This window comes from Rhinoraja longicauda, chromosome 36 (genome assembly GCF_053455715.1).
Source record: "Rhinoraja longicauda isolate Sanriku21f chromosome 36, sRhiLon1.1, whole genome shotgun sequence".
In the NCBI taxonomy this organism is placed as follows: Eukaryota; Metazoa; Chordata; class Chondrichthyes; order Rajiformes; family Arhynchobatidae; genus Rhinoraja; species Rhinoraja longicauda.
Window position 1 is genome coordinate 5,575,555 of NC_135988.1, and position 11,632 is coordinate 5,587,186.

The 11,632-nt window shown below is 49.7% G+C and overlaps 2 protein-coding genes across 2 annotated transcripts; both read left to right on the plus strand.

Moving 5' to 3' along the window:
• Nucleotides 1-2,312: 2,312 nt before the first annotated feature.
• Nucleotides 2,313-3,496, plus strand: LOC144610324 (transcriptional and immune response regulator-like). Its single transcript, XM_078428935.1, has one exon. It carries the CDS (start codon nt 2,360-2,362, stop codon nt 2,669-2,671), a length of 312 nt encoding a protein of 103 aa, XP_078285061.1. The 5' UTR covers nt 2,313-2,359; the 3' UTR covers nt 2,672-3,496.
• Nucleotides 3,497-6,922: 3,426 nt separating this feature from the next.
• LOC144610332 (transcriptional and immune response regulator-like) lies at nt 6,923-8,084 on the plus strand. Its single transcript, XM_078428945.1, has one exon. It carries the CDS (start codon nt 6,966-6,968, stop codon nt 7,275-7,277), a length of 312 nt encoding a protein of 103 aa, XP_078285071.1. The 5' UTR covers nt 6,923-6,965; the 3' UTR covers nt 7,278-8,084.
• The last annotated feature ends 3,548 nt before the right edge of the window (nt 8,085-11,632 follow it).

Genomic DNA, 11,632 nt, shown 5'->3' on the forward strand with positions numbered 1-11,632 from the left:
GACAAGCTTTTGCTTGGGTGCTTTCCAGTCAAAGGAAAGACTTTTAATCCAGCTGTCCGCAGTACACAGATAAAAGATAAAGGGTACAACATTTAGTGCAAAGATATAACATGGCACTGTAAGATCCCAGTATTGGGACCTCTCATGTCCTAAGGCAAGGGTAGATGGCCTCAGTATAATCCAGAAGACAGGTGCTTAGAAGTTACATTGAAACATAGAAAATAGGTGCAGGAGGAGGCCATTCGGCCCTTTGAGCCAGCACCGCCATTCATTGTGATCATGGCTGATCATCCACAATCAGTAACCCGTGCCTGCCTTCTCCCCATATCCCTTGATTCCGCTAGCCCCTGGAGCTCTATCTAACTCCCTTTTAAATTAATCCATTGAATTGGCCTCCACTGCCCTCTGTGGCAGAGAATTCCACAAATTCACAACTCTCTGGGTGAAAAAGTTTCTACTCACCTCAGTTTTAAATGGCCTCCCCTTTCTTCTTAGACTGTGTGGGCCCTGGTTCTGGACTCCCCCAACATTTATCTATGATCCGTGGCACCAAACATGTTTTAATGTTTGAATTGCACCTCAGACATCTATTCAGGAGGGAGGGGGGGAGGGGAGGATGGGGGGAGGGGGGGGGGGAGGGGAGGATGGGGGGAGGGGGGGAGGAGAGGGGGAGGAGGGAGGGAGGGGGGAGTGGGGGGGAGAGGCGAGGGGGAGGAGGGGGGGAGGGGGGATGAGGGAGGGAGGGAGGGGGAAAGAGGGAGGATAAGGGTGGTGGGGGAGGGGAGGGGGGAGGAGGAGGGAGGGGAGGGAGGGGGGAGGAGAGGGGGAAGAGGGGAGGGTGCTGCACCAATACAGTAAAGGTTTGGTCCGAACGGTCCACTTGGTCTAGTAAACATTAAAGATAGACACTAAATACTAGAGTAACTCAGCGGGACAGGCAGCATCTCTGGAGAGAAGGAATGGGTAACGTTTCGGGTCGAGACCCATAAATGTTGCATTCTCTGATTTCAAGTAACCCCTGGATTACCTCTCCCCCCCCCCTCCCCACCCTGCCACACCCCACCCTAGTTGTCCTAAGAGTTTTACTGTTCGTATCCCCGCATCCCATCTTTATCACCTCTTCCACAGCCAACAATGGGCCATTGTGGGCTCTGCCCTTCCTTGGTCATCTGTTGCCGGCCCTGATTTGTCCTGTCCTTTTCCTACCTCCAGTTCCCCTCTCCCAACTCTCAGTCTAAAGAAGAGTTATTGCCTGAATCGTCACCCATTCCATCTCCAACGATGCTGCCTGACCTGCTGAGTTACTCCAGCACTTTGTGTCTATATTCTCGCTGATGGGACGGTCGACTATGAATCAGAGAGTTCCACAACAATTCAGTTGGAGGTTTAGTTTAGTTTAGTGTAGAGAAACAGCGCGGAAACAGGCTCTTCGGCCCACCGAGCCAGCACCGACCAGCGATCCCTGCACATTAACACTACCACACACACACACACTAGGGGCAATTTTACATGTTTTAATATTTGAATTGCACCTCAGACATCTATTCAGGAGGGAGGGGGGAGGCAGGGAGGGGAGAGGGGGAGATTGGGGGAGGGGGGAGGAGGGAGGGAGGGAGGGGGAGGGAGGTAGGGGGGAGTGGGTGGGAGAGGGGAGGGGGAGGAGGGAGGGAGGGAGGGGGGAGAGGGTGGATAAGGGGGAGGGAGGGAGGGGGAGAGGGGAAAGAGGGGAGGGTGCTGCACCAATGCAGCAACGGTTTGGTCCCAACAGGTCCACTTGGTCTAGTAAACATTAAAGATAGGACACTAAATCTAGCTCTCTCTTGAATGCATCCAGTGCCTTCTGTGGCAGATAATTCCACAGAGTCACAACTCTCTGGGCGAAAACGTTTTTCCCCATCTCAGTCCTAACCGGTCTGTCTCTTATTCTTAAAACTGTGATGCTGATAGGATTCTGAGAATGTATTGATTAGAATCTGCAGCGTCGCCTGACTTCTTAAGGAATGTGTTGGCATGAAGTGTGTGTTGGGGTTTCCACTAAATGTTGAGCCTTAAATTTCTCCGGCTGGGGGGGAGTGGGGGGGTGGGGGGGGGGGGGGGGGGGGAGGTTGCAAGCCGTGCAATGGGCAGATGTTCTTTGAATTGGCACATGAAGTTTGGGTGTATTTTTAAAAACACTGTAGACTCAAGAGTTTGACGACGCCAGGGTTGGTCTTACGTTATCAGTGTAGACGCCCACTTTGGGTCAGTGCTGGCCCAATAAATAGCGGGCTGTCCGGGTTTCTGAGCCACTATCCTGCAGGCTTGCAGATAGATATCTCTGTCGGCGCTCAGGGGAGAGAATAGACTTCTTCTTCTGATCATGGAAGCGCCCGAGGATTGTGGACCCTACGCCCAGCTGGTCAGCCCCTCTCTGGTTTACAGGCAGGGGTTCGACACCCACCTCCGCAAGGCTGCCCTGCCAGACATCTTCCACTCGGTCAACCACACGGCCGTGCAGAGGCTCTTCCAGAGGGCAGGCGACAAGAAGGCGGAGGAGAGGGCTCGCATCATCTGCACCGACCAGAGTGGCGAGGAGGTGAGCAGGGCACTGCTGGCGCTGAAGGTGAGGAGGAGAGTGAAGCTCATGCAGATCTTACGAGTGGGCTGGAGGTCGCTGAGACTCCCATCGTAGAGCCCCCCACCATCGCTACTGACATTGAGTTCTCTTTATCCCACCCTCCCCCCAGCCTGGGGGGGACAGACACACACCGTGCAAAGAGTTGCACACTGCCAGGGGAGTTGCAGATGCCCACAACTGGCACCTCTGTCACTTTCCACCAAGCTTGGCAAGGGTGGAAAGACATTGATATTTCACACAGTGAAATGGCAACAACAAGTCCACTTTCTTACAGTTTGGCTTCTGCCCAGCCAGTTGTTCAAGCGCCTTTTGATTGCAACATGCGCCTTGATTTAGTTCAACAAAGAAACTGGCAAGTTACTAAAGAAGTGTAAGAAAATAACTATAGGTGCTGGTACCAATCGAGGGTATTTATTTCACAAAATGCTGGAGTAACTCAGCGGGTCGGGCAGCATCTCTGGAGAGAAGGAATGGGGCGACTTTTCGGGTCCAGACCCCTTCTTCAGACTACTTGCATCTTATAGATGCGTGAATTCAGAACGCAAGATGCCCCAAATCAGGGGACTTGACTGACTATGTCGACCACCGAGTGGAAACGAGCACTATTAAAAACTAGCAGCTTCAGAACAAGTGCAAGGAGGAACAAATTGCAGGCGCTGGTTTACACCAAAGATGGACACAAAATGCTGTTGTAACTCAGCGGGACAGGCAGCATCTCTGGAGAGAAGGAACGGGTCGAGACCCTTCCTCAGACCTTTCAGAACACCATCAGCTGAAGAACTTTTCAAAAGGATGTCTGATGCAGTAACTCAGGGAGAAACGACTGCACAGTCGTTGACAAGGACTACTTCGTGAACTGTACTGTGATTCCATAATTTAATAAACTTTGAAAACTGTATTTACGTGTTGGTTGTTTCTTAAAGTCGTGTCTCCAAGTTAACAGCGAGCTCCCCTTATATTACAATAGACAATAGCCAATAGAGGGTGCAGGAGGAGGCCATTCGGCCCTTCGAGCCAGCACCGCCATTCAATGCGATCATGGCTGATCATTCTCAATCAGTACCCCGTTCCTGCCTTCTCCCCATACCCCCTGACTCCGCTATCCTTAAGAGCTCTATCCAGCTCTCTCTTGAATGCATTCAGAGAATTGGCCTCCACTGCCTTCTGAGGCAGAGAATTCCACAGATTCACAACTCTCTGACTGAAAAGGTTTTTCCTCATCTCAGTTCTAAATGGCCTACCCCTTATTCTTAAACTGTGGCCCCTTGTTCTGGACTCCCCCAACATTGGGAACATGTTTCCTGCCTCTAACGTGTCCAACCCCTTAATAATCTTATACGTTTCGATAAGATCTCCTCTCATCCTTTTAAATTCCAGTGTATACAAGCCTAGTCGAGTGTATATTAAAACAAGAAATAAGTTGGTTGTAAAGGGGATAATGTGTTTTAAGTGTGTAGAAAGGAAAATGCGGGTAGACAGAAAATGCTGGAGTAACTCAGCGGGTCAGGCAGCATCTCTGGAGAGAGGGAATGGGTGACGTTTCTGGTCGAGACCCTTCTTCAGACAAACGAACTACAGATGCTGGTTTAAACCGAAGATAGACTCAAAGTGATGGAGTAACTCGGCGGGTCGGGCAGCATCTGTGGAGCAAAAAGGATGGGTGACGTTTCGGGTCAGGACTCTTGTTCAGGCTGTTACAAGCGTTGAGCGACTTTAATCATTTATTTTACAAACTCTTGGATCTTAAAGAAGGGAGACTAGTTTAGTGTAGTCTCGTTTAGCTGCGCTTAGCTTGGTTTAATGCACCTTAGTTTCGTGTAGTTTAGCCTAGTTTGGTTTCGAGCTATTTAGTTTAGCTTAAGCTTAGTTTCAGATTAGTTTAGCTTGATGGAGTGCAGTTGTGTTTATTTTAGTGCAGTTTATTATTGTCACGTTTACCGAGGTACAGTGAGAAGCTTTTGTTTGGGTGCTTTCCAGTCAGAAAGACTGCAATCCAGCTGTCCACAGTACACAGATAAAAGATAAAGGGTACAACATTTAGCGCAAAGATATAACATTGCACTGTCAGATCCCAGTATTGGGACCTCTCATGTCCTAAGGCCAGGGTAGATGGCCTCAGTATAATCCAGAAGACGGGTGCTTAGAAGTTACATTGAAACATAGAAAATAGGTGCATTTGGCCCTTTGAGCCAGCACCGCCATTCATTGTGATCATGGCTGATCATCCACAATCAGTAACCCGTACCTGCCTTCTCCCCATATCCCTTGATTCCGCTAGCCCCTGGAGCTCTATCTAACTCCCTTTTAAATTCATCCAGTGAATTGGCCTCCACTGCTCTCTGTGGCAGAGAATTCCACAAATTCACAGCTCTCTGGGTGAAAAAGTTTCTACTCACCTCAGTTTTAAATGGCCTCCCCTTTCTTTTTAGACTGTGGCCCCTGGTTCTGGACTCCCCCAACATTTATCTATGATCTGTGGCACCAAACATGTTTTAATGTTTGAATTGCACCTCCAACATCTATTCATCTGTTGTGGACGATTTTCAGAGACAGGCTAACTCCCGATTGCCATACATTTTGACTCCCCCTCCCATTCCCCCTACGACCTTTCTGTCCTGGGCCTCCTCCACTGTCAGAGTGAGGCCACGCGCAAATGATAGGAACAGCACCTCATATTTCACTTGGGCAACTTACACCCCAGCGGTATGTATATACTAAATGGAAGCTAATGGAAGAGGTTTCATTGAAATAGGTATTATATTTTTTAAGTTATTCACATTTTAAAGTTTAAATCTATCTTCTTGGGGAGGGAGGAGGGAGGGAGGGAGAGAGGGAGGGAGGGAGGGAGGGAGGGAGGGAGGGGTGGGAGGAGAGAGGAGAGGGGGTTTAAGAATAAGGGGTAGCACCCATAGTCGGGATCGAACCCTGGTCTCTGATGCTGTAAAGTGGCCTCTCTACCGCTGCGCCACCGTGCCGCTAAAAAGCATTTTCACTCGGGAGTGATGGGATAATCTTCTTGAGCTGGCAAGAAGGTGTTTTGCACAATGAAGATCTCACTGGAGACGTGCTGTTAGTGAAGCAGCCAGTTTCAACTGCAGATTCACACGGGAAGGCATAATACATAATCAGTCTGAAGAAGGGTCTCGACCCGAAACGTCACCCATTCTTTCTCTCCCGAGATGCTGCCTGACCTGCTGAGTTACTCCAGCATTTTGTGAATAAAAACCTTCGATTTGTACCAGCATCTGCAGTTCTGCAGTAGGGAAGAACTGCAGATGCTGGTTTAAATCGAAGGTAGACACAAAATGCTGGAGTAACTCAGCGGGTCAGGCAGCATCTCGGGAGAGAAGGAATGGGTGACGTTTCGGGTCGAGACCCTTCCTCAGACTGATGTCAGGGGAGTGGGTGGGACAGAGACAGATTGTAGTCGGAGACAGTAAGACTGGTGGGAGAACTGGGAAGGGGGAGGGGATGGAGAGAGAGGGAAAGCAATTTGAAGTTAGAGAAGTCAATGTTCATACCGCTGGGGTGTAAGATGCCCAAGCAAAATATGAGGTGCTGTTCCTCCAATTTGCGCTGGGCCTCACTCTGACAATGGAGGAGGCCCAGGACAGAAAGGTCGGATTGGGAATGGGAGTGGGAGTTAAAGTGCTGAGCAACCGGGAGATCAGGTAGGTTCAGACGGACTGAGCGGAGTTGTTCAGCGAAACAATCGCCGAGCCTGCACTTGGTCTCGCCGATATACAGGAGTCCACACCTGGAACAGCAGATACAGTAGATGAGTTGGTCCTAAGAGCTAAATCTAACTCTCTCTTGAATCCATCCAGTGAATCGGCCTCCACTGCCTTCTGTGGCAGAGAATTCCGCAGAGTCACAACTCTCTGGGCGAAAACGTTTCTCCCCAACTCAGTCCTAACCGGTCTGTCTCTTATTCTTAAAACTGTGACACTGATAGGATTCTGAGAATGTATTGATTAGAATCTGCAGCGTCGCCTGACTTCTTAAGGAATGTGTTGGCATGAAGTGTGTGTTCACTTTTATTTTGGGGTTCCACTAAATGTTGAGCCTTTAATTTCTGTGGCTGGGGGGGGGGGGGGTTGCAAGCAGTGCAATGGGCAGATGTTCTTTGAATTGGCACATGGAGTTTAGGTGTATTTTTAAAAACACTGTAGACTGAAGAGTTTGAACACGCCAGGGTTGGTCTTACGTTATCAGTGTAGACGCCCACTTTGGGTCAGTGCTGGCCCAATAAATAGCGGGCTGTCCGGGTTTCTGAGCCACTATCCTGCAGGCTTGCAGATAGATATCTCTGTCGGCGTTCAGGGGAGAGAATAGACCTCTTCTGATCATGGAGACGCCCGAGGATTGTGGACCCTACGCCCAGCTGGTCAGCCCCTCTCTGGTTTACAGGCAGGGGTTCGACACCCACCTCCGCAAGGCTGCCCTGCCCGACATCTTCCACTCGGTCAACCACACGGCCGTGCAGAGGCTCTTCCAGAGGGCAGGCGACAAGAAGGCGGAGGAGAGGGCTCGCATCATCTGCACCGACCAGAGTGGCGAGGAGGTGAGCAGGGCACTGCTGGCGCTGAAGGTGAGGAGGAGAGTGAAGCTCATGCAGATCTTACGAGTGGGCTGGAGGTCGCTGAGACTCCCATCGTAGAGCCCCCCACCGTCGCTACTGACATTGAGTTAGCTTTATTCCACCCTCCCCCCAGCCTGGGGGGGACAGACACACACCGTGCAAAGAGTTGCACACTGCCAGGGGAGTTGCAGATGCCCACAACTGGCACCTCTGTCACTTTCCACCAAGCTTAGCAAGGGTGGAAAGACATTGATATTTCACACAGTGAAATGGCAACAACAAGTCCACTTTCTTACAGTTTGGCTTCTGCCCAGCCAGTTGTTCAAGCGCCTTTTGATTGCAACATGCGCCTTGATTTAGTTCAACAAAGAAACTGGCAAGTTACTAAAGAAGTGTAAGAAAATAACTATAGGTGCTGGTACCAATCGAGGGTATTTATTTCACAAAATGCTGGAGTAATTCAGCGGGTCGGGCAGCATCTCTGGAGAGAAGGAATGGGGCGACTTTTCGGGTCCAGACCCCTTCTTCAGACTACTTGCATCTTATAGATGCGTGAATTCAGAACGCAAGATGCCCCAAATCAGGGGACTTGACTGACTATGTCGACCACCGAGTGGAAACGAGCACTATTAAAAACTAGCAGCTTCAGAACAAGTGCAAGGAGGAACAAATTGCAGGCGCTGGTTTACACCAAAGATGGACACAAAATGCTGTTGTAACTCAGCGGGACAGGCAGCATCTCTGGAGAGAAGGAACGGGTCGAGACCCTTCCTCAAACCTTTCAGAACACCATCAGCTGAAGAACTTTTCAAAAGGACGTCTGATGCAGTAACTCAGGGAGAAACGACTGCACAGTCGTTGACAAGGACTACTTCGTGAACTGTACTGTGATTCCATAATTTAATAAACTTTGAAAACTGTATTTACGTGTTGGTTGTTTCTTAAAGTCGTGTCTCCAAGTTAACAGCGAGCTCCCCTTATATTACAATAGACAATAGCCAATAGAGGGTGCAGGAGGAGGCCATTCGGCCCTTCGAGCCAGCACCGCCATTCAATGCGATCATGGCTGATCATTCTCAATCAGTACCCCGTTCCTGCCTTCTCCCCATACCCCCTGACTCCGCTATCCTTAAGAGCTCTATCCAGCTCTCTCTTGAATGCATTCAGAGAATTGGCCTCCACTGCCTTCTGAGGCAGAGAATTCCACAGATTCACAACTCTCTGACTGAAAAGGTTTTTCCTCATCTCAGTTCTAAATGGCCTACCCCTTATTCTTAAACTGTGGCCCCTTGTTCTGGACTCCTCCAACATTGGGAACATGTTTCCTGCCTCTAACGTGTCCAACCCCTTAATAATCTTATACGTTTCGATAAGATCTCCTCTCATCCTTCTAAATTCCAGTGTATACAAGCCTAGTCGAGTGTATATTAAAACAAGAAATAAGTTGGTTGTAAAGGGGATAATGTGTTTTAAGTGTGTAGAAAGGAAAATGCGGGTAGACAGAAAATGCTGGAGTAACTCAGCGGGTCAGGCAGCATCTCTGGAGAGAGGTAATGGGTAACGTTTCTGGGCGAGACCCTTCTTCAGGCAAACGAACTACAAATGCTGGTTTAAACCGAAGATAGACTCAAAATGATGGAGTAACTCGGCGGGTCGGGCAGCATCTGTGGAGCAAAAAGATGGGTGACGTTTCGGGTCAGGACTCTTGTTCAGACTGTTACAAGAGTTGAGCGACTTTAAACATTTATTTTACAAACTCTTGGATCTTAAAGAAGGGAAACTAGTTTAGTGTAGTCTCGTTTAGCTGCGCTTAGCTTGGTTTAATGCACCTTAGTTTCGTGTAGTTTAGCCTAGTTTGGTTTCGAGCTATTTAGTTTACCTTAAGCTTAGTTTCAGATTAGTTTAGCTTGGTGGAGTGCAGTGTAGTTTAGTTTAGTGCAGTTTATTATTGTCACGTTTACCGAGGTACAGTGAGAAGCTTTTGCTTGGGTGCTTTCCAGTCAAAGGAAAGACTGCAATCGAGCTGTCCACAGAACACAGATAAAAGATAAAGGGTACAACATTTAGCGCAAAGATATAACATTGCACTGTAAGATCCCAGTATTGGGACCTCTCATGTCCCAAGGCCAGGGTAGATGGCCTCAGTATAATCCAGAAGGCAGATGCTTAGAAGTTACATTGAAACATAGAAAATAGATGCAGGAGGAGGCCATTCGGCCCATATGAGCCAGCACCGCCGTTCATTGTGATCATGGCTGATCATCCACAATCAGTAACCCGCGCCTGCCTTCTCCCCATATCCCTTGACTCCGCTAGCCCCCGGAGCTCTATCTAACTCTCTTTTAAATTCATCCAGTGAATTGGCCTCCACTGCCCGCTGTGGCAGAGAATTCCACAAATTCACAACTCTCTGGGTGAAAAAGTTTCTACTCACCTCAGTTTTAAATGGTCTCCCCTTTCTTCTTGGACTGTGTGGCCCCTGGTTCTGGACTACCCCAACATTTATCTATGATCTGTGGCACCAAACATGTTTTAATGTTTGAATTGCACCTCAGACATCTATTCAGGAGGGAGGGGGGGGGGGCAGGGAGGGGAGAGGGGGAGATGGGGGGAGGGGGGGAGGAGAGGGGGGGAGGGAGGGAGGGGGGAGTGGGGGGAGGAGGGAGGGAGGGAGGAGGGGAGGGGGACGAGGGAGGGAGGGAGGGGGAAGAGGGAGAATAAGGGGGGTGGGGAAGGGGGGAGGGGGAGGGGCAGGGAGGGGGAGGGAGGGGGGAGGGAGGGGGAGGGAGGGGGAGGAGGAGGGAGGGGGGAGGGAGGGGGGAGGGAGGGGGGGGGAGGGAGGGGAGGGGGGGAGAGGGGAAAGAGGGGAGGGTGCTGCACCAATGCATCAAAGATTTGGTCCAAACGGTCCACTTGGTCTAGTAAACATTAAAGATGGACACTAAATGCTAAAGTAACTCAGCGGGACAGGCAGCATCTCTGGAGAGAAGGAATGGGTAACGTTTCGGGTCGAGACCCATAAATGTTGCATTCTCTGATTTCAAGTAATCCCTGGATTACCTCTCCCCCCCCCCCCCTCCCCACCCTCCCACACCCCACCCTAGTTGTCCTAAGAGTTTTACTGTTCGTATCCCCGTATCCCATCTTTATCACCTCTTCCACAGCCAACAATGGGCCATTGTGGGCTCTGCCCTTCCTTGGTCATCTGTTGCCGGCCCTGATTTGTCCTGTCCTTTTCCTACCTCCAGTTCCCCTCTCCCAACTCTCAGTCCAAAGAAGAGTTCTGGCCCGAAATGTCACCCATTCCATCTCTCCAGCGATGCTGCCTGACCCGCTGAGTGACTCCAGCACTTTGTGTCTATATTCTCACTGATGGGACGGTCCACTATGGATAAGAGAGTTCCACCACAATTCAGTTGGAGGTTTAGTTTAGTTTAGTTTAGAGATACAGCATGGAAACAGGCCCTTCGGCCCACCGATCCCGCACCGACCACACTATCACACACACACACACACTAGGGGCAATTTTACATTTTATACTAAGCCAATTAAGCTAGAAACCTGGGTGTCTTTGGAGTGTGGGAGGAGAAAACCCTCCAAGGTCATGGGGAGAACGTGCAAACTCCGTACAAATAGCACCCATAGTCGGGATCGAACCCGGGTCTCTGGTGCTGTAAAGTGGCCTCTCTACTGCTGCGCCACCATGCCGCACAAAGCATTTTCACTCGGGAGTGATGGGATAATCTTCTTGAGCTGGCACGAAGGTGTTTTGCACAATGAAGGTCTCACTGGAGACGTGCTGTTGGTGAAGCAGCCAGTTTCAACTGCAGATTCACACGGGAAGGCATAATATATAGACAATAGACAATAGACAATAGGTGCAGGAGTAGGCCATTCGGCCCTTCGAGCCAGCACCGCCATTCAATGTGATCATGGCTGATCATTCTCAATCAGTACCCCGTTCCTGCTTTCTGCCCATACCCCCTGACTCCGCTATCCTTAAGAGCTCTATCAAGGAACGGGGTACTGATTGAGAGTGATCAGCCATGATCGCATTGAATGGCGGTGCTGGCTCGAAGGGCTGAATGGCCTACTCCTGCACCTATTGTCTATTGTCTATTGTCTATCCTTAAGAGCTCTATCTAGCTCTCTCTTGAATGTATTCAGAGAATTGGCCTCCACTGCCCTCTGAGGCAGAGAATTCCACAGATTCACAACTCTCTGACTTCAAAAGTTTTTCCTCATCTCTGTTCTAAATGGCCTACCCCTTATTCTTAAACTGTGGCCCCTGATTCTGGACTCCCCCAGCATTGGGAACATGTTTCCTGCCTCTAATGTGTCCAACCCCTTAATAATCTTATACGTTTCGATAAGATCCCCTCTCAACCTTCTAAATTCCAGTGTATATAGTGTGTCGGAAAGAACTGCAGATG

What these genes read in the sequence shown, in the direction of transcription:
- LOC144610324 (XM_078428935.1), top strand. Translation starts at nt 2,360, where the DNA reads ATGGAAGCGCCCGAGGATTGTGGACCCTACGCCCAGCTGGTCAGCCCC.
- LOC144610332 (XM_078428945.1), top strand. Translation starts at nt 6,966, where the DNA reads ATGGAGACGCCCGAGGATTGTGGACCCTACGCCCAGCTGGTCAGCCCC.